Source organism: Corvus kubaryi, unplaced genomic scaffold, assembly GCF_017639235.1.
Source record: "Corvus kubaryi isolate FWS band 111438036 unplaced genomic scaffold, C.kubaryi_AGA036_p1.0 138, whole genome shotgun sequence".
Taxonomy (NCBI): Eukaryota; Metazoa; Chordata; class Aves; order Passeriformes; family Corvidae; genus Corvus; species Corvus kubaryi.
In genome coordinates, this window is record NW_024580672.1 from 18177939 (window position 1) to 18201760 (window position 23822).

Sequence of the window (23822 nt, forward strand, 5' to 3'; positions counted from 1 at the left end):
GGGCGGGCGGAGCGGGGCCGTGAGGGTGGAGCGGGCCCGGGCGGGCGGAAGGCGGCGGAGCGAAGATGGCAGAGCCGGAGGCGCAGCTGCTGCGGGCCGTGGGGCTGATCGGTGAGGGCCCGGGGAGCCGGGCCGGGGCGGGGGCGGTGCCGCGGCCCGGGGCGGTACCGGGGCCCGCTGCGCTGAGGCCGCGGGCCCGGGCGGTGCTGGGGGTGCCGGCTTTGCCTGCTGTAGAGCTGAGCCGTGCACAACTCGGCCGAAGTGTCTGAAATTCGCGGCTTCCGAGGTTTGTGTTGCGAAATCAGAAATAGGGAAAATCATAAATAAGCTAGTCTGGGTGCTTTTTCCTCCATACCGTGCTCATGTTGAATGTGCATTCAAACTTGGTGCTTCTTTCACCTCGTGAAGCAGGTCAAGAATGGAGATTTATTAATATTTAAAAAATAAAAACCGTATCAGAATTCCTGCCTTAAGGCTTAAACCATAGTGGCAGAACTGGATGTCTAGGGTCAGGGTAAGGTGGAATTTTAATCTGATTCCAGGAAACAAACCTGATTAACCCATCAATTTACTTCCTTGCTGCTGTTTGGCATTCTCACAGTGAACATCTTTCCACCATAGAAAAAGACACCAACGGAGATGCTTTGTGGGTTTGGTGTTATCCATCCGTAACAGCTGACCTGAGGACTCTGTTGCTGAGAAAGTGCTGCCTTACAGATGAAAACAAACTGCTTCATACGTTTGTATTTGGCCAGTATAAAAGGTCTTGGTTCTACATCACAACGGTAGAAGTTCAAGATTCTCCAGCCTTGAAAAAGGTAGGACTTGGTGGAGTTTTTCAGGAAAATGCAGGGAGGACTTTTGTAAAGCTTCCTCTGTGGGTTAAGCAGTGTTTTCCCGTGGAGGGAAATGTGAGGAAGAGAAGGGATTCAGGGTCTTGTGTGCTCACAGATGCAGCTCTGTCCAGGTGTCCAACCAGTCTACTTTTCATTTGGCACCAAGACATGGAATTGCAGAATGATTGAGATATTCATTACCCGATTTAGATTCCTCATGTTAATATACAAATGCTATTTCATGCTGCTATTTCTAGTTAATTTGCATTTCAAGTTCAGCATTTTTTTCTCTCTACAAAGTTTGTTTCATAGTGTCCAGAATCTTGTTCCAATAGAACTTGATGCCTTTTTTTCCCAAAGGATCGAGTTATGTAGGTACTTTCTTTTCCACTGCGTTGATTACTGAAAGACAGCAAATATAGTTGTATCTTCTATCTTTTCCTTGTTATGAAAATTATTAAACTGTTCGTTAAGTCTGTTCAATTTTCGTGTTTTATGCAATGTTGTTAAGTAGAAAGATAATGTGGAAATTTTGCACGCCCACAGCAGAATGTTGCTTGCCTTTCCTCACTCCAAGTTTACATTTCGTATGAAATAAAGTAAAATAAAGTGTCTGCCTCCAACAGTTACAGTGGGAGATGCTATTTCAGGAGGACACGTGAGCCTGGTCATTGTCTGCAGACCTTCAGTCTTGTACTCTCCCAGCCCACAATCATTTGATTGAGGAAGTTAGAGTAGTTCTGTTTGTGGGCCTGCTATCTGTGTATTTTTTTCCAGTCTCCTTCTAAATGTGTTGATGCTGTCTGCCTCCACAGCTTCTTTGGCAACAAATTCTGGAAGTTTCCTCCCTGCTACAGGGAAGAAAAATACTTTTCTGTTTTTTAATAACCTCATGAGATTAGAGGAAAGCAACTCTTGTAGTGTAGGTTAAGCAAAAGATAGCCTGTACGGGAGCTGAGTCACATCAGAAATCTGCTATCCAGGCCATTGCTGCACTTAGGAACTTGGAGCCTTGACAGTAAAGTGACCAAGACTGTTCATGTGGGGTCATTAACTGAGCTCTGTGTGTTTCTGTGCCTGTGTCATGTGCAGGTGACCCACTTCTCCATTGTCCTGACAGCCAAAGACTTCAACCCAGAGAAATACGCAGCCTTCACCAGGATCCTCTGTAGGTCTGTATAACAGCTGGCCTGAGGTACTGCCGTGTGCATGCTTAGATCTTGCCAAAGCAAAAGGTTAAATTCATTGTGCTGTGTTTGTTCAAACAACCTGCTGGAAACTCAGTCCTACAAACAGAATCAGATGATAAAAATCCTTGATTTGAGCTTGTCATGAGTTCATGCAGTAAGTGTTGGGTGAATGTCAGATGTGTGTTGGGTTTTAATGTGTGTCTTCTCCAGACACACACCACCACCCTCACACTCATTTTCTCTGAGAATACATGTTTAAAAAGTGTAAATGTTTGGGAAGATGTCAGTGCTGGACTTAAAGGTCACCATGTGTATGGTGAATGACTTGCATCCCTCCACAAGATCTTTCTAGATGCTGCTTGCAGCTCCTTTGAGCTCAGCACAGCACCCAGGGATCTTTTTGCTTTTCCTCTAGGGAAGTGAGAGCCCTCTTCCAACCAAAAGACCTCTTCTAATTTCCTTGTCCTGTTTACTCACTTCCCTTCATGTTCTCATTCTAATGCTCTCTCTGCTTGTTATTTTGCTTTTCCTTCAGTTTCCAAATTAGTTTGGTCCCAGTTCTTGATACCAAGAGTGTTCCTTGAGATTTTGCAGTTAATTGGATGCAATTGTGAGGTTGTTGTGCTCTTGGGACTTACTATATATAATGTAGACTTGGGAATGCCTTGAGGCTTGCCAGTCCTGCAGGGTACAGAAAAACTGAGATTTGTTCTTTTTTGGTGATACATGAAATACTCAGATTCACTGTAGATCATGTTGTTGCTGACTTACCAACTAATACTTCATTTCAAATCCTGGGTGGATTCTTCCAAGCATGATAATAATTGAGTTTCAAATGTGATGTAGCTTTGTGCTATAGCTAACATGGAAAATGTGTAGTTGACAGCTTCAGAGCTATTCCTGAAATATCCTAACCTGTAAAATAGGTTACAGTGTCTCTCTGCTTCCTGGAAGACAGCTGACAGTGCATGGGTTCTCTTGGTGTGTGGTTCTTCTGTGTCATTTTGGGTTCTTAATAAGTGTCAAGGACATACCTTTCTTTCATCATTTAACAGAGTACAGAAGAATTGCAAATGATACTTGGATGAATAATTAAAAACTACCTAGTCATAGTCTGCATGTAATAACAGGAGTTACTGTGGTAGTTGCTTTTTCATAAAGCAGACACCTTCCAAGTCTGCAAAGAATCCTTTGTCTGGACACCTGCCTACACCTTTGGGGTGTGTTTCTGTCTTAGTCCATGTTGGTTCGTTCATAAAATAGAAAGCTGAAAGAGGAATACAGGGTTATTTTATATTCTAAAAGACAGACATGTTTGTGTGCATTGGAAGACTTCTAGTTTAGTATTTAAAACCTCAATCAGGTGTCCAAAATAAAAATTCTTGCCAATAATATTGCTATTTATGATAGCAATATTATTGGCAAGATTTTTGATTTTTTATTTTTCATATATACATTGGTGCACCGATTGCAGTTAAAATACCAGACTCTCCCCTTTTCACACAGAATCTACTTGAAGCATGGAAGTCCAGTTAAAATGATGGAGAGTTACATTGCAGTCCTTACAAAGGGCATCTGCCAAAGTGAAGAAAATGGATCCTTCCTCAGCAAGGACTTCGATGCTCGGAAGGCTTACCTTGCTGGCTCCATCAAAGGTTAATCACTGCCAGAGTCTCTGTTCTGATTCCTTTCTTACAGCATAAAATACAATCTTGTTTTCATGTATGCTTCAAGTAAACACTGCTAACACTCTTACCTGTGCTATTATTATTAAGCTTCTTCAAAAACATCGTAATATCAGCCTATATATCTTCTATAAAACTATTTCCCGTCTTTTCTAGATATAGTGTCTCAGTTTGAAATGGAAACAGTTATTTTATATACAGCACTGATGTTAAAGAAGAGAATTGTAGTGTACCATCCTAGAATAGAAGCTATCCAGGAATTTACCAGGTACTTCATCAATTTCTTCCTTCCCACCTACCCACCCCCAGAAGCCCAACAAATTTTGAACCTTCATTGAGAGAAAAGCCTGTATTTTAGGGAAAAAAAGAAATCTATCTTAAACCTATTTATTGAAATTCTGCTAAATCCCTCTTAATTCTTTAGCTGTATGTTGCTCAACTCAGAGAAATTTAATGGTAGAATGAATGATAAACTCTGCTTGCACTGATAAATTGAAATCTCTGTAGTTCACACATACATATATATACCCCAAATGAGACCTAGTCATAATTGTTCTTTTTCATGGCATGCAATTTTTACTGTGAAGCTTTAGTTAGTGTAAGTAAAGTTCTACCATGTCTCAAGTTGCACTCTAATCTCCCTTAGGACTTTGCCTGCTTTAGTGTGGCATCGACAAGACTGGTCAATTCTTCATTCATATGTGCATCTAAATGAGGAGGAACTGGAAGCCTTAAAAGCCTGCCCAGGTAGTGATAATTTATTAATAAAAAATTAAAATTTAATTTCAGTTTCTGTTGCTGCAAGGTCTTGCACTTTGGAGGGAAAAAAAGGTTATATTGCTATTAATGCTGTTGATCAAAGTTAAACATAATTTGCTTTGGAAAGGGCAAATCAACTGAACAACTTTGTGGGAAGATAATTAGTTCATCTGGTGGCTTTGGGTGGATCCACATCAGTCTGTCCCTAATCACAGATGCGAAGCAGCCTTGAGACTTTTTTGATGCTTTGATTGGAGGGATTGAAAGTCTTCCTGTTGTACAGAACCAGCTCACTTTGATAAGGTCCATTGTTTCCCAACTTCTGCACATCAATAGTAACAATCTTTTTTTTTGAATTCCTAACTCTGAAGTCCCAGACTTCTATTTGATGTCAGTGAAGTCTGTGGCTCCTAAGCACAGGTAGACTTTACCTGTAGGAGTTTGGTCTGTGTGACACACTGCTGTGTGTGCATAGTGCTTAATGCATGATCCAGGAAGAGGCTCTTGCTTTATGCAGAGGTTACTATGACACATCATGTGGCCATTAAGAGGCTTCTTTATATAGAACATGAGCACGGAGACTACTCATCTTCAACATTTCTACAGCTCACTAAGCATCTTCAATGGAGAAAAACTGCTCCAAGTTTGCTCATCTGACATGCTATAAGTAAGAAAATCTGTTGGGTTTATTCCTCTGTTCCAGTCTAATACTGACTTCGTGACAAGAGGCTCCAGGGTAGAGATTTTTGTAATGAGAAAGCTGCAAATGAGTAATTTTAGTAGGAAGGTAGGAAGAGTTTAAAATTTCAGATTGATAACTTGGTGATTTTGATGTAGTGTTAGCAGTTCATCCATGTGGAAGGCAATTTTAGAAGTTGATTATTTCAGCTCCTTGGAAATGAAGCATCTCCTGAACACTTTTTGAATGATAATATCAGAGCAACCTCCTGGGTCCAATGAGTATTTTGTCAAATACTCTTAGAACAGACTGTAGGACTGTGGTTTTTTGTTTTATTTATGAAGATCCTAATCTTGCTGAATTCTGTGCTCTAGGTTACATCGCTGGATTTACAGACTCTGAAGTGAGCAGTAGATCAGACCTCTATGATGTGTACGTGAATTTGGCAGACAGTGAGATTACTGTTTCCCCTGTAGTAAAAGGTTGGTCACTGTTTATATTTTGGATTTAGAGGCAGTTTATTCCAGAGTTGACAGTAATTGCTCAGCCTTGTTGTAGGTCAAACAATCTTGATCCTTCTTCCATCCAGGTTTTGAAAAGTCAGTATGTAATCTTCTGTCTTAATTTTATTGCCACCCTGGAAGACTGGGTAAAGTTGGAATTTGGAAAGATGTTCTTTGTCTTCCAATGAATGCACAGTGGAGATTTTTGTAACATCCATGTTAGACGTGGAAGAGACTTTCAGCTGAATGGAGAGATGAGTCTTTGGAAAAACAGGGCACTAAATACTTGAAGACTGGGGACTACTTGAAAGAAAAGCTTCTATGTTCCTTATCATCTGCTTAGGGCCACTTCAGAGGTACTGGCTGTTGATACAAGGTTATTGCTTTTACCAACAGATTTCAAATGGCAGTCATGAAGAGATTCCTCAGTTTGGTGTGTTATTCGTATGCATTTCTAGGTATCACAAAAAAGGTGATTTTATGTGTGGTATTTGGTTCTTTTTCTTACACAGAGGCAATGACAATGGGAAAACTTCACAAAGAAATTGGACAACTAATTGTTCAATCGGCAGAAGATCCAGATAAATCAGACAGCCAAGTCATTAAGGTTAATATTTTATTTTTAAATCTAATTATCTTCTATTGCTAAATCTTGGCAGAAGGAGAGAGTAGGAGGAAGAGTGTCCTGAGAATCAGCCAGTCTCTTCTACTCTCTGCCTTATTACAAATGAGCATTTTATTCATCATGCAGGTTTTTACAGATAACTTACTTAGTTTACATTATCTCTTGGGTAACTACATTGCTGAAGGAAGTTCGGAAATTCTGTTGATTATAAAGACTGGTTTCTCAGCTTTATTCCACAAGGCATGGATTTTGCTCAATGCTGTGCCAATAGTATTGGCAATACCTTGAAAAGGTCCTGCTAAATATGGCTTCTTAGCTATAAAACCTGATTTTTATGATGATGGCATTTTTTCACTTCTTCCCCTATCTAATATTGGACATTTCACAACTGAGTGAATTAGTCACAGAGCTCAGTAAGGCTAGGAGAGGAGTGGCTGTGCTCCCTTTATCCAGTATGGCACAAGAGCAGGCTGAAGAACTGTTGCAAGTTTGCCTTAAAGCAGATTTGGTCTTTATTTTAATGAGCTATTTTTTAATCATTATTTCCTGTTTTGTTCTGTATTGATTGTTTTTTATCAATGTATGTGAAAACATTATAATATCTAATACTATATTCATGGTTGCTTGTTTTTCTGCTCCTTAAGGACATTTCTCTGAAGACAAAAGAAATCTTGGCTACTTTAGCCTCACTTACTGAAGTTTCTGATGGCAATGAAAAGCCAACCCTTAACGCCGAGGCCCTGAAACAAAAGCGATTTCCACCAGCCACAGAAAACTTCCTTTTTCATTTAGCAGCTGCTGAACAAATGCTCAAAATCTGATTGTGATGCACTACAGTGTTACGGATCAATTCAGAAAAGCTGTCTCTGCCATCCAGATAGGTATACCTGGTATTTTATCTGAAAAACTAAAGGTATGAGTGAATGTCATAGTTACCATGATAAAATGCAGAATATTGGAGCTTGACTGGGAACATACGGAGACATATTTGGGAACATTCCTGGTGTCATTATCTCTCCCCAACTCTAACTATGTATCTGTGGCTCCTGTATTTCACACCACAGAGTGGATATCCAAGCAGCACAGGCCAGTGTGTCCAGGCTGTGGCAGACATCAGGGTTGTTTGTCGTGTACATTCCAGAAGCTGGGCAGCTCTGACTTGCCTGCCTGGGGCCTGGAACAGGGCTGCAGCACATGTGCTGTGAAACCAGCACAGCTGGGATGTGCTGATCTCTGCACAGGGGTACCCTGAACATGCAGCTGGTCTGAGTGCTCCTTCTGGGCTTCCAGGGATATCAGCCTGTCAGATGCTGTTCTTGCTCTGGACTGCCTGATACCTGGAAATCCCAAATAAATGGACAAGTTCTCTCTTTCTACTTGAAAGTGTCTAGGTGTGAATAAAGGATGTCTGGGAATATCTGATGTGGTAGCCTTAGTATGAAAAGGAAGGGATATTTTGAAGCTCAGGTGTGAGGTGAGCACCTCTTTTGGACTCCTGCCTTAGAGGTTTCCCCCTTTCACTCCGTCCCATGCCTTTGATGGAGGGATAAGATACACAATTACTGTGCTTGAAGTGGGGCTTCCTAGGGGGGTCATGGACAAGTGCTGCCATACTGCTGGAGTCATTTAGGAAGTTGTTGGGGTTCTCAGCTGAGAAGAGACCTGGCCATTCATTCCTGATCCACATGAGAGAAAGATGAGTCAAAGCCTTATGGGCTTTTGAGGAATGCTCAAATGGCCAGGTAGCACAGGTAGAGCATCAGCTTCTTGAATGACTGGGGCTGTAACACAGGTACTGTCTGATGGTGCTCTGTGTAAACAAAATCTAGATGGAAACTTTTGAAGTCATAGTGAAAACTGGGAAAGAGTTTAGAGAAAATTAAGATTTGCCTACTTGTTTGGTTGCACAGCCATAAGTCAAGAGAATTTTTTTTCTTTTTTTTTTCCTTTTTTACTGAACAGCCTGAAACTAACTGCTTTACAATCTTCTGAGAAAAATTTAGAGTCTTTGTAGGGAAATGCTCTGAGCCAAACAATCTGTATTTGTTCAGAAATGTCCACAACAAATCAGTCAATTCTGCAGTAGCACTTTGTTATAAGAAAAAAATAACCTTTTTCCTGGCCTTTGTACAGATAGGCTGTAGCATGTGGTTTTACATAGAGATTTTATACTTATGATTAAAACTTTAGTAACCAATATTTATATTGTTAAATAATTGGATGTTTGCTATTCTGAAACTGGTAGAGCTCATCAATAACTATGTGCAGGCAATATTGGAAAAAGAGTTGTCCTTTTGCTATGTATGATACCTTAAGGAAATCTGTTTTAGAATGTGATTAAGGAATGTGGCATCTGTTGTATAAAATGGGTGGTTATTACAGTCAGGAAATGAAAGTGCTTCAGAACAATCTCCTATTTTCAGGGGTGTAAAATTCTACTTTAAACACTTAGTCTGAAGTTTAAATTCTGAGCACAGTAGCATGTAATTTTATTTAAACTTCTGAGAAAAATATTGCAACTGCCTTTGTTTACCTGTAAGTGCTCTACAGCTTTTTTTCCCCTTTTGCCCATTAATGGTTTTTGTTAATGGTTCTTTAATATTGCTGCTTCTGTTTTGGGACCTATAAAACAGTCACAATAGAAGAACTGCAAAACTATGCTGAAAATTCTATTCAGGACCTACTTTAAAGTCCACTGAAATGGAATTCTTTCACCAAGGGAAACCTGAATCTGCTTCAGCGAGCTGTCTTAGCACCACAGTGCAACTGAGAAGAAATTCCCATCGTTTCTTACTAACAAACTGCCTTAAGGCGTATCTAGAGACAACCACACAAAGCAGAGAAGCTCAAGTGCAAACTAAACCTTGAATGCCTGTTTTGATTTCTGTTTTGGAAATGTTCCAGTTGAAGATCTCAGTGTTGTATTAGATCTCCTGATGTTTGTGCAACACAGATGAAATACAATTTTGCACTTAAGGAGCTGGACTCATAGCATGGTTTTGCCTATTAAAAAATTCCTGAACAGTCTAGCCTTTAATTTATGTAAATTTATTCTTGAATAGTTGTGACCATGGAGTCACAGGCCTTAGCTCTTAGTTTTGCAATACTTGGATTGAGCTATGGTTTGGTATTTAGGTTGGAAATGTTCAGACACTTCTGTCATTGCTGATTTTATCATCAGCACTGTACAAGATTTATTGGCCTCCCTCAGCTTCAGTGCATTCAAAGGATTGTCTTAATGTTCTTGCATTTTCCTAATGACTTTTGACACTGTTTCTTCTCAAAAAGGTTTAAAATAAACCAGAAAAATCTGCAAGGTCAGAACAGGAAAAGATTTCTCTACTTATTTCTTGCTTCCCTTTCCCCAGGATGCACACAAGCAGACTGTGGGTGCAGTTGCTCTTTTGCAGTCAGATGACATCCTTTGTTCCTCCTAGAAGCAAAGACTGTTTAAAAGGGAATTTTTATTGATACCTTTCATCTTACTGCCTTTCTGTTCTTGGAGAAATACAAAATGGTGAATGGTTCCAGTGCCATAACATCTCCATTACATTTGCAGAAATTGGAAGGTAAAGAGTGAGCAGGGCAGAGGCCTGTAAAGGGGAGCAGGATCAACACTCAGTCCCTGCAGTTGAGATTTTGCTGACTAAATTGGGTTACTTGCTTTACTGCTTTCATCCCTGTGGTTTTAGTTCCTGGTATGAGCTGCCTTGTTTCCCCTGCAGGCAAATATGTGAGGGGGATAATGTTCAATGGAGAGCAGTGTAATGATTTGTAACCTGGAAAAACTTGACACAGGACATCTGACAGAGTCCATCTTAAACGTCCTGGCTGCTTCTGCTTTTAGCCTCTGACTGCTCCTGAAATGGCTACTGGGGGTTTGCTAATTGAAGCAGCTCGATTTCTAGATTAAAAACAAGCTGTAAAGCTCAGTGTAGGGAGTTCCCAGCTGCCTCATAGTGCTTTACACCCTTCCCTAGGCAGCTGTCTGGCTGAAGTCTGAGTCAGAGCATCTCTGGTCAGGTGAAGTCATTCCTTGGAGCTGCTGCATGATGTGGGACTCAGGAGGAGACTCCAAAGACTGGGCAACAGCTCATTCCTGAGTGACAGTGCAGCACATGGTGTTTGCTGTCTGAGTGGGAAGGAGCTGCAGTGCAGTGCAGTGCCTCCATCCTTCCTTCCTCCACCCCCGGCATGTGGGGAAAAGGGAAAAGCAGCATGGATGTGTTACAGGCCTGGGGGTAAAGCAGGGACACAGCTCCAGCTGAGAAAGGCTTTGATCTCAGTATTTCTTAACATGGGAGTGGCTGATTTTTTTTTTAAGCTACATTAAAGGGGCCTGAAAGCCTCATTGGATTTTCCTACATGTCAAGATGACAAGCTGAGTGGGTGAGGCACAGCATCTTGTGCTGTACTAAGACTTCTGTTTTCCTTGAAGCTGAAAGCTTCCATCTGTTGTCATTCACCACAACTTAAACTGGTTCCACCACTAATGCAGTCTCTTAACACAAGGGCTAGCTAAGGCAGGAGACAGACCTGCCTTGGGCTGGTATGTTGTTAATGTATTCCACATTAGAAAGGGGAAGATTTCCTGTAGTTGCTGACTCTTCCCAGATCCCTCAACCATGATGCTTTGCTGCTTGTGCCAGTCTTGTTCCCTGACTTGTACCTCTGGCCTGTCAGGTGTCTGGTCCTGGCAGTTCTCATCTCAGGGACTAGTTCAAGGCTGAGGATGCCAGAGCCTTTTCAGCAACGCATTTTCCCTGCCCCGATTTGGGAAGCAGCTGAGTCACCCAGGCTGACAATTTAAATGGCAGGTGCCTGCCCTCCTCTTCTGGAAAATTCTGGTTAGGGCAATAGAAGCATTTATGAGAATGGGGGAAAGGGGTATTTAATAATCCTGAGGGAGCTGAGTTTAATATGGCAAATTTCAACTCACGTATTCAGTAAGAAGCTGGTGGAGTTTGAGAAGGGGCAGCTGTAATAACAGACACTATTACCAGACCTATTCCAGAAGCCTTACTCATGGAGTTGTAATGACATCAGTTTGCTTAAAACATCCAAGTGTGGTGCCAGTGAATTTATAGCTTGTCTAGTTACCACGATGATCCAAAGTTCACCAATATATTCTCTTCTATTTGTTGGCCTTGGTCTACTCTTAGGTTTTGGGTTTTTTTCCTTGTTCCCACTGTGGTTCATGTAACTAGCATTTACTTTAGCCACTCTTAAATTATGTTTTAAAAAGGAGTGGGGAGTGCAGGTCTTCACTGTAGTGCCAGTTCATGTTTACTGAGCGTGGAATCACACCCCTTCTGCATTTGCCTTTGGTATGTGACTGAAATAGGATTAATAGAGAAACATGGGTTTAGATGATTTAACTGTAGGATGTTATCTGTGCCTCTGCTATTAAAGGTTTGGAAGGAGACAAACACTTGACTCAGAGAGGCAGGCTGAGGCTTAAGCCTATTCCACCTGACCCTGTGGTAGAATCATGGAATGGCTTGGGTTGGAAGTGACCCTAAAGACCATCTAGTTCTAACCTCTTGCCATGAGCAGATGATGTTTGGCTCAGCAGACCCTTTGGTCTGACACAATACAATTATCTTGTTGACCCTGATGAGATTTTACCATGTACTGAAGACCATCACCCACAGAGGCTCAGTGGGCCTGCAGAGTTCGGTAGGTGTAAACAATCCTTTACCTTTCAACATTCACTATAGTCCTCCAGTGGAGCAGTGCAAACTCTGCCAGCTTACAGACAGTATCCATATGGTAATCCTGGAACAGCCTTACAGCATGTTCCCCTCTAGTTCTAGGTCCTTAATATGTGCTGCTGCTCCTCTCTCCTCTTCCCTCATCTGACCTTTCCCTCCAGTAAGTTGTTAGAGGAAGGCTCAAAAAAGGCAGAACTCAAGCAAGAAATTAAACTCAACCCCCAAACTTCCTGCTTTTGTTCAGTGCCAAAAGCACAGCAGAAATCTCTTCCTGCAAGAGCCCAGGCCTGCTATTTTCCTTACTTTGCTCTATGCTGCTCTCTTCCTGTATGATGGATTGGGAAACCATTGGTTTCCTCACACTGCAAAACGAAAGCTAATCCTTCAGCAATAGGAGAGCAGTGACCTGTGTATTGTGCCCCAAGGAAGTTAAATTATGGCAGGCTTTGGAGGCTGCACTTAGGATAATCACTTTCACATAAATAATTTTACATTATTTAGTGCATTTCTGTCCTTGTCACACAGCCGTAGCAGCACTTCACGAAACTATAGGCAGGGGTTGTAGGAGAGATGGCTCCAAAAAATCACTGAAGATGTTGTCATAATCACAGGGTCTCCTCTAAGCTCTTTCTGCAGCTCTTCACAGACAGCTGAGGGTCCCTGAATAATTTCATAGGGTCAGCAAAATGTATCACCTCGCTGACCAACATACCAAAATGATGCCACATATCAAAAGAGCTTTCTTACCATGGATAAATACTGCCAACCTGGAAGAGTGGGAATTCCTCATTGTCCATCACAAGGTCAGAAAGACATGGGATCTCCTCATGGCTTCAGTGTAAAAAACCAGGTTCTAAAGCTCAAGGGACATCAGGCCTCACAACTCCTTCAAGGATTTTCAGAAAGCCAGGAATCAACTGGTAGTTAAGTTTGACACTAATTTCCTGAACACTTTTTAAAAAACTAAATTAAACCAATATTCTATTGCCATCAGGGGTCCTTTGTCTAATACTGCTTCAGGGGCTGCCTCACTCACATCTCATCCTCAAAATGGGCGTTTTCAGATCACTGAAATACACAAAGTGTTCTGAGAAGAACCAGCTGGACTTTACCCACAGGAGTACTGATGTCAAAGCCTTCACCAGCTGGGTTCCTAGAAAGCAGTGTGTCAGAAGTTGCAGCAGCAGAACAAAACTTACGTACTCAACAGTCGTTTAATTAAGAAATCAATCACCCGAGGAAGCAGAGAACACAGGTTGTGGCAAAGGCTGTGTTACAGTGCTTTTCTAGTACTTTTCAGCATCAGGTGGGGTGTGTTTATCTGCTCCAGGCTGGGGCTGGCAAAGCCACGTTGCCAAGTTCTGCCTCTTGACAGGCCACACCATCGTACACCAGATCTGGCATGTTTGCCACCACAGAATCACAATTCAGTCACAAATGCCAGTGGTGCATTCAGAATTCACTTGGATCACATGTTTATATATAAATTCCAGGCTCTAAATTCCCCTGTTGTAGAAGAACTCTGTTTCTTCTGTAGATGACAAAATTTCCGGTTCAAGATCTGCTCGCTTTATCTGCAACATAGGAAAAAAGGGAATCAGCACCACCACAGCCTGGTAAGTGAATGTTAAGTCCTTGTTACTGCACTGCACTTTGCACAAATTCAAGTACTGCATTCAGTATTTGGGACTTAGAGCTCTTTGTTTATTTGGGGATTTGAGGGATTTTTTGTTGTTTTGGGGCTTTGTTTTTTTGCTCCTCCAACATTTTCTACATGTGCACACATATGGGAAGCAATATTTATTATTTAAGAATAGTGACATTATCTCCATTCACTATAGAATGACAGAATCATTTAAGTGTGAAAAGACCTTTAAGATCACCAAATCCAGCTGTAAATATATTTTGGTGACACCCAGGAGAACTTCTGCTGTGGGCTGAGTGAGCCATTGAGAAGGAAAGGGAACAAACCAGCCCTACTCTCAGTACATAATTCCTCAAAAGTCCCCTCATTTATGTTCAGTTTGATTTGTTGTCGTAAGAGATCAAGAAATCAAAAAAAAAAACCCCAAAATTAAAATGTCAGAAAGTTTAGGCAAATAAAAGAAACCACTGAAAATTGCAAGAGCCCAGTCTGTGATTTGCTAAGAATATTCACAGAGTGCTGATAAGGGAGAGGAAACAAATGCAGAAAGGCTCCTCTCATCTGGCCTTCTCCAAAGCCCAAGGTTCAGGGGCTACATCCTCCATTTAAAACCTGCCAGGAAAGCCTTCTTTCCCAGGAAACAGATGACACTTCCCAGTTCAGCAAGGCACAATGAAGAGATGTCCCATGTGAGCAGGTTTATCTCTCCAGTGAGCCCATGCTGACTTTGTGTGAAAGAAAAAATTCTCATCTACATCTTGCCTTTCTCCTGCAGGACTGACCACAGTGCTGAAAGAGCACTTAAAGATTAGTTCTGACCTTGCTTGCTTCTGTTGTGAATGTCTGATAAATCTACATTGAAAAGTGTAAATATAAATAACACACAATGCAACTCAGTCCTGTGAGCCTCTGCCTGGTACATGGGCCTTCACAAGCAGCCTCTCTGCTGCTGCCCCATTTTAGATGCACCACGTTAATCCTGTTGATTTTTTTATACATGGCCTTCAGACTGCTGGCCATAGTTCTGAAAGGCTGATTTAATGTCACAATAATCCTAAATCAATTCCTGTGAAAGGACTTACCTCCCCACACTGCGGGAACATACTAAATGAGACTGGCAGCATCCCTGCTAGGACTGACGTAACCACAAACATTCTCACTGGACCCAAAGCACGAGGATTTTTAACAAATCTTGCTCTGTCCAAGACATTGAAAAAAGTATGTCAGTATATTGAAAAATAACCTGACAGTGACACAAAGAGCATTAGCTATTATTTTACTGGTTGAAATTACACTGAAATTAGTCATAATCTAGGTTTATGGTTCCTAAAGATGTTTCCTTACTCCATTTCTTATGTTCTTACTCTTAACTCCCCGTGCTTTCCCTTTATTTTGTGCTTGCCTGCAGCATTTTCCAAGCCCAGACAGTCAAGATTAAGAAAACAACCAGCAAGATCCAAGTGACAAAAGGAGAGAAAGTACATTAGTGCTTTAAAGTGTCTCAGTTCTTTGATTAAGATTTTTCTTGCATTACCCTCTTTCCTTACACATTTAGTTCCTGTGGACAGTCCTGCTTTGCCTTGTGCAAAAATTTATTACTTGACATATATATTTAAAATTTTATTTTACATCTGCATTTGTCTTCTGGTAACAGGAGTCCCTTAAGCTGATAGGGAATCAATTTAGGCAATACCAAATTAACTGACAGAGATGATCCCTACCTGTACTATTTACATGACAAAGATCATGATCAAAAGCTCAGGGCGGGCTAAGAATCCTCTCATAAAGCATACAATGTATTCTTCCTATGATACAGGGGTTTAAAATGTTGCAAAAGCAAGAACATGGTTTACAATACATGGAAAATTTGGAAGTTGAGATCTAGCTTCAGTTGCAAATTCAAGTGCCACATTACCTCTTTTAAAAATACAAACCTAAGCTAAGTGCTGTGAACAACCTTGATACAGACATTGGAACTCAAGGTTAGGGAACCAGAGGTAGGTAGGTGCTGGAAAACAGCTTGTCAGGAGAGAACAAACATGGTTCCTGCATGGGAGCAGAGAGGAAAACCTCACTCCTGCAGACCCTCGAAGCATGGGTTCAGACATAACCAGATCCACTTAATGATCTAAAAGAATCACAGCAGCAGAACAGCAACTTCCCACATCATCCCTGCTACCAAGGCAAGCAATACTGCAAACCAACAAATGGCAAATGGTAACAGCCAGACTGAAAACCAGAGCACCACTGACCAGGCAGCCCCAGCCCTTTGCAGTGCCTCTCACCTCTGCACACAGTACATGAGCACTTCTGGCAGGAGGAACGTTGTCCCAAACAAGACTGCTCTGGACAATGCCGTTTCCATAACAGCCTTCGGGGAGAGAGCAAACAAGTGGTGTCAAAGCAGTGCTCTGGGCAGCTTCAAACACTGCCTGCTTCCCTGAGTGCTTTTCTGTCGAGCACTCTGGAGTTTAAAGCAACAGGTTAATGAGGGATAAAAACATCTATTAGAGAAATTCTTTCTTAAATGGAAACTAAGAGACAAATACTCTGTTTATTAGTGAGAAATTCCTTAAAAGGGAGGTGAAACTACTGATGGGTTTTCCTGCCATGATAATAATTTTGCTGAGACTTGCCTTTTTGAAGTTGTGCTGAACTTCATACAATTGGTTATACCTTCTGGGCATCCTAACTAGCCTGTGTTAAATCAGAAGTTCTCTCTCCAGCTGTCCCCAAATCCTTATGCTCATCCACTTGTTTCCACAATACAGGGCTTTTCTCTGAGGTGTCTCATCAGAAGACCCAAGAGTCTTACCTCCTTCTGGAGGTGACATGGGAAAGCAGAAATGCCTGTGCAAGTGTCTCTGGTACTCACTACATTGGTCTGGGGAGGCAGCCAACCCTTGAAGACACAAGGGTTGTGGAACTTGGTTCCAGAAACCTAATCCAAGCCTGCCCAAAGATTCAGCACCTGATGTGGGATTCCTTATTCCATGTATCTAACCCTATCTACCCTCAGCATCACATTCTGCTCTTAGCAGGGAATGAAAGTCACATCAAAGAGTTCTCCACCCCCTCACCTACCTTCTCACCAGCCTTCTTAGACACTCCTACAACCTTGCCATTCCTGTCCATCACTTCTATCCCATTATCAAATTCTGGGCTTCTCACCATTGCCACAGTAAATGCACTCGTCAAACCTGCAGGGTTAAAGGGGATTTTGCTTATTAAATCCAAAAAGACTGTCTCAATAGTAACATTCATCATGATGTGCATTTTACATTTCCAGTTCAACAGTTCACAACTGAATAACGTGACAGCTTCAAAAGAGACTGCCCCATAAAAATCTGCTTGGGATGTGAATCTTTATTTCAGAAGCTGGATTGAGACTGTAAGGCTTCAGTCCTAAAAGGTGCTTTGTCATTACAGTTTCAGAGCTATAAAATCATTTCCATCCAGCTCAAACCATGAGAACTTTGTTCCTAAGAGAAAGTAGAGGGATTTTTGTTGTGGTTAGGTTTTGCCCTGCTCAGCACAGAAGACAAGACCCTGAAGGGAATAGGGTTTCAGTAAAGACTGCATCCCTGCATTGAAAGGAAGGGCATAGACTGGCAAACTGACCTTGCCTGAAAAAATAGATTTCTCTTTTTATTAGTTGTTGGTAGGGCTGTTCAATAAAGACATCCGTGTACCAAAGGACACTTTGCAAATGCTGGACTAGCATTAGTCAATTATCCTCAGGCTTCTCTCTACATTTAAGAAAATGGAAGCACATTTAACACCTGCTTCAAAGGAAACAAGTCAGAAACCTCTAATGTACGTCCTCAGAAAGATCTGAGTAGGCATCTCACATAACTTGAAACAAAGGAGATGACGTGTTTTAATTTTATCTATTTTCCCTTAAGAAAGGCCTAAATTTCTATAATGGCAACAGAAACACAATTAATGACATTAAATACTTAAACATGTCCTGGTGCAACTTCACCACGGCAGTAGAGCTGTTGTGGTAATGAACTGAGTCCCACTTTCCTTGCAAGATTAATAATATCCTGCTGGAACACAGCTCACTTCCTGCACTCCCAGAGCGATGTCGCACTCTGGTGTCACGGATGTGCCACGCCAGGTCATGTCAGTGCCACTGCTACTGCCCTCCTGATGTGTCCTGGTGCTTTCAGGTATGTGTACAAAGGTCACAAGAGTGCTCTGCAGCTCTGAGACTAAAACCAGCAAGAATCCAATGAGGTTGCGGTCACTGCACAGTGAGAGATGTCTCCCACAGAAAGGAGAGGGCCAGCAAAGGCAGCCAGAGAAGAAACAGTGAGACCACACCTGTGCAAGAGCAAGAAAACTCTACAGTCAGGCAGGCAAATGGCCCTCAGACCAGCTGCATGATGCACAGTTTGTTTCTACTCACCAAACAGAGGAGCAGGTAGCAGTTTTCTGACAACAAATTGCATTAATGGGCTCTTCAACATGTAACGATTCACGGAGATAAGAGGGAAAGCCTAAGGCATGGAGAGGAAACAGGCACCTTTCATTGAAAAAATGTGCAGCATTTCAGTGTAACAGGTTAGGAAAATAAATCTGTGACTTAGTACATGGTTACCATCTATGAAAACAAACAAATGCCTTGGTTTAACATTCCAACAAAATATACACCTTGTCTAGTTAATGAAGGTGCCGTAATCATTCTTTTAGATAAGAAGAGAAAACATTATGATAAAAAAAGCATTCAACATTATTATGTAGAGGACAGCAGCAGTGTGAATACAAAGACAGAAAAAAGAAAAGAATTACCTCTAATAGTCCTTGGACATTCATCCAACTGCACTGTGTCACACACTACTCTCTCCCCCAAACAGGATGTCTGGTTTACTTCTGTATTTTTCCTGATTCCTTGCAGTTTTAGCCCAATTCTACATTCCCATAATAACACTTGCAGGATGTTTCATTTAGGAATAAATGGCCAGGACACCACCTGGCCCTTAGAGTCTCCCTTGGAGGGCAAAGGGAAGCACTCCCACAGTGACCCATGGGCATGGCTGCCTCCCCAGACCTCTGTAAGCCCTGAGCAATCCTGGCCAGCTGTTTTGCTCAATGGGTAGAGGTGAAAGTCCCTCTAACAGAAGCAGGGACAATCACATTTTTCTGCCAGCAGCTTATGAAAATCACTGCCTCATGTGGAGAGTGAGGAGAGGCATTACAGAGCCATTTACACTTGTGATGAGTGTCATGAGGATACCTGAGCTCATCCTGATGTAGCAAACTCCAGAAATCACAAATTCCTATTCCAGCAGAGGACACAGTGTCAGCTCCCTCCTGGAAGGCTAATTTCCCTGCATCCAGTGCAGTATTTTCATGGCTATGCTGTTCCTGGGATTTGGGCAAACACTGTCCAGCACTGATGCCTGCAGATTTCACCACTTGTTTGGAGTTAGATCTCCTCCACGGCACCACATCAAAAATCAACTACAACACCCCAGTGGCTCACTCTGTGTTTGTAAACACTGGCCAGTTCCTCTCACTACCTGTTTTCTAAGCTTGCAAAATAATAAAGAAAATGACACAAGAGGCAGCATCAGAGGAAGCCAAGCAAGATAATGGCTGACAAAGGATCAGAAAGAATTCTTATTCTGAACAGTTCTGTGGCAAGACATCAGAGTGGAGCACCAGAGCAGAGTCCTGAAGGGTATCTGGCACTGTGGTTACCTCAGTTCCTACTCCTTCTCAGGAGAGCTTGTCAGGAAGGCAATCATTGAGCAAATACTTACACCAACACAGGCTGAATAGGAAACAGCTCCCAAGCCAAGAAAGAGCTGCTTTCGTTGAAGTGAGTATTCCTAAGGAGGACAGAAAAACCACACTGCATAAGTACATCATAAAACACCTGTAAATGAAGTTCAAAATGGTATTGTACAATTCAGATGATTACAGAAATAAAAATCAACACATACTTCAGCCTTTGGGGTGCCATTTCCATTTATCAGGGTGAATGCTGTGGTGTATGTGTGAAACACGAACTGCAGAAACAAGAGATTGTAAGAAAACATGAATTCAGGATGGAGACTAGAAGACCTGTGAAAGCAGAAAGAAAGAAGCAATTACCTGCCAAAAAAAAGAAGGCTTTGCCTCACGCTGAACAGATGAAATGATGACCTAAGAGGAAAAATGCACAAGGAAATGAGGTTTGATGAGTGTAGAAGTTTTTGGTGCAGGAGCACCAGGAGAACTGCTGAGGTTCCACTGGCAGCAGTGTCAAAGGCTCCAGTCAGTGCCCAAAGCCACCAGCCTTGGTTCTAGGCTAGCACATTCTCTTGTTACAGAGCTGACATGCTCATTTTTCTATTCAATAGAAAGCACACAGACACATGGTGGCAAAACCTGTGCAAGAATATTGCAGCAAGATGCTTTCTTACCCAAAAGAAAAATGCATTTGTGCCATGAAGCTTAAATAGATGCAAATAAAATAACTAAGGTAGCAAAAGGCTAATTAAAGAAATGATTGAGAAAGGGTGAGATTGGTTTTGCTGGGGATAGGAAAACTAGATCTAACTGATCAAAGATCGAGGATTTTAGGAGTTAATTCCCAGCTCCTTCTCAAATTCAGACAGTGAATAAGAACTTCAGCTTTAATAAACCACAGCTTTTCTTGAGGCCTGACCTCCCAAGCTCAAGGTGTGTAACACTTTCAAAAAACGGAGTCAATCAAGATAAGAATACAAAATATCAAATAAGACGAAGGCTAAGAATCTCCAAAGCTTCAGAGAAAGATCAGTAATTGATTTAATTTTCATTGATCAACCATCTTTATTATTAATGCCAGCACTGACTCTAACCACATCTATGAGAGCACATTAACGTGTAAATATAAAGAAGAAGTATTTCTATTAATTCTATTAGTGCTCTTAATGAATTTAACAGCCATCAAGGCTTTCATTATAGTTTCTAGCAGTGCCATGTAAGTTCATTCTGTAATGTCTGTATGGAATGACGTATCTCAGGATGTACACTCATAGGCCAAACCCAAAGAATCTAAATGAATAAACATGCACATAAGTAGTTACAAATTTCATGAAATGAAATGGTGCAATTTTTGAGCACAGTAACGAGAGTTCATTTTTATATCTTTGGTAATTTATTGACAACACCATTTCCTACTTGCCAATGCACCAATTATCTACATAAGAAAAAACTGATATTCTGGGTCTGAAACAGAACACAAGGCTCCAACTCCTTCCCACTGCAGTTCCAGATTTTTGAGGTTGATTTTTGAGGCCTTGCTCTCAGTGCTGAGCAAGTTCACCTTGCATCAGAAAGCTGTCCTTCACACATGAACAATCTCTTGGAATGCTGCTGGAGAAGGGTAGCTAACAGCTTTGGACTTCCAGGGAGGTTCTTTAAGGGCTCAATTTCCAGGTTACTCAGCACTTCCCATGAAACAGATATCTTTCAAACAGCTTGTACTGAAGCTACAATAAAGCCCCAAAACTTCTATTCCCTCCCTCCATCCCCTGGCCATGGAAAATGTAAGCCTTGCTGGCTGCACACTGGCATCTGTTATGATTACTCACCAAGGGAAGAGTTATGGGCATGAAAGCTATAAAGAAAGAAAACTTTATTTCAGTAAAAATAACGTCTGTGAGTGTAGATGGATGGTCTTGAGCAGAAAATTCCCCTAACTTCCCCCTCTGGTTCCATCTCCAAGTAAAAAACACTGCCCACAAACCCCAGCATCACCATTAACTTCAACCCTAAGCTTTGTCTCTCACTCCTCACTCAAGAAGCCACAATCCCTGCTCACAGTTCACAGCCAAAAAGAGCCCTCCTGAACTCCACTCACCAGGGCTGCTTGGAAACCTAATAACTGAACACAAGTCCAGCTCTCTATTCGAAAAGTGAGGCAGTAACAAAAGCTGCCACAGTTGTGAGTGGTCACAGGAGATAATCAGTAAATAGGCTCAGTATGGTTATGTCTGATGAACAACCTGTGCTGCCTTGGCTCCCTAAACAACACCCCAAGCATGCTCTGTCTGTCACCAGAAAGTAAATTCATCCAGCAGCCACAGCCATCAAGGGAAAAACTTAAATTATAGTAGACAATTAAATGTGGAGGAATTTGGGAATTTATTCTGCAGTGACAAGAAACAGAAACTGATCAGTGTTTCCATCTAGATGAGCAGATTATCCTTAGGAAAAATCCCTCAACAGGACCATAGGAATAAATAAATAAATCTTCAACACATATAACAATGCAACTAACAGAACAGTCTACCTGCTTTTCTACATGGAGAAGAGTGTCACTGTGCTATCACAGCAGCTATTTCCCATGAGCTATTCCCCCTTGATGCTTAGTCACACACACAGAATTTCACTTACAGGAACCTACCTGGAGGTCTGAACAAAACAGGAATTATCTTGTCTGTATCAGGATGTACACTGGACTTAAATAAAAAGAAGAAAAAAAAAAAAGCAAATTAGAACATCTTTGCCATACTTGAATAAGGAAAAAAAATTCTAAATATTTTGTAAACTTACCAGACTTAGCACGAAGGCTTGTTTGGTCTACAACAGTTGGAAAATTAGGTCAGTAATTAAATTTCAGAAGAGACTGGGAAAAATATTCCTTTTAAATTTATTTTATGTCTTTTTCTAATAACTTCCCTTTATACAAAGTATATATATTTATGTATCACTTTAATTATATTTTCCCCTAAAATTTCTCTCTATATACTCCCTGTTGAATATAAAGCACTCACATCCCATGGGCTGTGTAACAGCACCAAAGCACACACTAGGGCAGAACAGAAGGTTAATCTAAAAAAGTTAAAACTAGTAGGTACTTTAAAACATAAAACAACAATTAAGTATGGCTAAACACTTATGTTAAGATTTTAACTGCAGTCCAAAATACCTGATTATTCTGTATGGGCTCACTTAGGGTCTTCTCATTGGTTTGTATTAATAACCTGGTGCTTTTTATTTCATTCTGTATTTGAGAAAAAAAAACAAACAAAAAACCCTCAGATTTCAATATTCTGAGTGCAATATGTAAGTTATAAAACACTCTAAATACAAACCTAGAAACTAGTGATGCACCTGTTCCTCACCTGACCAGTGAAAGCAAGAACACACCTAGACACAACTGACAATCATAGAAACTTTTAAATTATTGGGATAATTCAACTGCTGGCACAGCAGCCATGGGCTGAGCAGGGCTCCTGAGATGGTTGTGCCTAGAAATGTCCCTTGGTTGATGTGATCCCATACAGAAGTGCATACACGCGTATTTCTGTTTATCGTAGAACTGTGGAATGCTAAGCTCGGGTTGGGAGGGACCTTAAAGCCCATCCAGTGCCACCCCTGCCACGGGCAGGGACACCTTCCACTGTCCCAGGCTGCTCCAAGCCCCATCCAGCCTGGCCTTGGGCACTGCCAGGGATCCAGGGGCAGCCACAGCTGTTCTGGGCACCCTGTGCCAGGGCCTGCCCACCCTCCCAGGGAAGAATTTCATCCTAATATCCAATCTAATACTGTCCTCCGTCAGTTTAAAGCCGTTCCCCCTTGTCCTATCACTCCGTGCCCTTGTCCAGCTCTCTTGCAGCCCCTTTAGGCACCAGAACATTGCATTCACTGCTACATTTCTCATATATTTCATTTTCCCCATTTCACAGCCCGGCAAAGCCACAATCCCTGAGGTCTCTCGCTCATCTCGACCCTCCCTGCGCGCTACTCACGGAAGACTTCAGGAGCAGCAGCGGATCCAACGCATCCGCCCAGAGGAGAAACCTCTGGAAGAAAGACTGAGGAAGACACGTTTAATAGAGACGAGGCGTTATTGCGGACCTGCCCTAACCACGCTCCGTCCCCACATCCCCTCCCGTCCATCCCCACTCCCGACCTGCCCCTCCGCCCTCCAGAAGCGCAGGTTGGCGTCCATGGAGCCGCGGCACCGGAAGGCGCCGGCGGGCCCGGTCCGGCTGCCGCACGCTCCGCCCGGGCGCGGAGCCGCCGCGCCACGGCCCGCGCTGCCGGCAGCGCATCGCGGTGGGGAGAGGCCCCATGGCCTTTTCCCTTTCCAGCGGCTTCCCCCGGGAAGGCAGAGCGAGGAGGCTGCGGAGAAACCCCCGGGTCCTCCGCGGGATGGGGGAGGGAGGAGAAGGCCAGGCCAGGTGAAGGTCAGGGGGTC

The 23822-nt window shown here is 42.2% G+C and overlaps 2 protein-coding genes across 3 annotated transcripts; one reads left to right on the forward strand and one right to left on the reverse strand.

Moving 5' to 3' along the window:
- On the forward strand, positions 1-9598 carry DENND10 (DENN domain containing 10). 2 transcript variants are annotated; one of them, XM_042019443.1, is made up of 9 exons: positions 1-111; positions 622-818; positions 1929-2008; positions 3533-3681; positions 3868-3979; positions 4358-4458; positions 5524-5631; positions 6165-6259; positions 6922-9598. In XM_042019443.1, the coding sequence occupies exons 1-9, from the start codon at positions 66-68 to the stop codon at positions 7096-7098; spliced, it is 1065 nt and encodes a 354-aa protein (XP_041875377.1). In that variant the 5' UTR covers positions 1-65; the 3' UTR covers positions 7099-9598. The 2 variants fall into 2 exon arrangements, with proteins under 2 accessions (XP_041875377.1, XP_041875378.1); XM_042019444.1 differs by lacking the exon at positions 1-111 and adding an exon at positions 269-286.
- A 3588-nt stretch (positions 9599-13186) lies between these two features.
- Positions 13187-23636, reverse strand: SFXN4 (sideroflexin 4). Its single transcript, XM_042019445.1, has 14 exons — positions 23535-23636; positions 23371-23436; positions 22548-22622; positions 22172-22198; positions 22023-22077; positions 21208-21233; positions 19742-19792; positions 19591-19656; positions 19408-19476; positions 18051-18141; positions 16721-16836; positions 15922-16007; positions 14719-14833; positions 13187-13565 (listed from the first exon to the last, which is right to left on the reverse strand). Exons 1-14 carry the CDS (start codon positions 23571-23573, stop codon positions 13488-13490), a joined length of 960 nt encoding a protein of 319 aa, XP_041875379.1. The 5' UTR covers positions 23574-23636; the 3' UTR covers positions 13187-13487.
- Between the last annotated feature and the right edge of the window lie 186 nt (positions 23637-23822).

Coding starts and splice junctions, on each gene's coding strand:
- DENND10 (XM_042019443.1), top strand. CDS start 66: ATGGCAGAGCCGGAGGCGCAGCTGCTGCGGGCCGTGGGGCTGATCG. Junction 819..1,928: donor ATTCTCCAGCCTTGAAAAAG/GTAGGACTTGGT, acceptor TGTCATGTGCAG/GTGACCCACTTCTCCATTGT. Junction 3,980..4,357: donor GCTATCCAGGAATTTACCAG/GTACTTCATCAA, acceptor AATCTCCCTTAG/GACTTTGCCTGCTTTAGTGT.
- SFXN4 (XM_042019445.1), bottom strand. CDS start 23,573: ATGGACGCCAACCTGCGCTTCTGGAGGGCGGAGGGGCAG. Junction 23,437..23,534: donor TCTGGAGGGCGGAGGGGCAG/GTCGGGAGTGGG, acceptor TGTCTTCCTCAG/TCTTTCTTCCAGAGGTTTCT. Junction 14,834..15,921: donor CTCATGTACTGTGTGCAGAG/GTGAGAGGCACT, acceptor TGTCTTGGACAG/AGCAAGATTTGTTAAAAATC.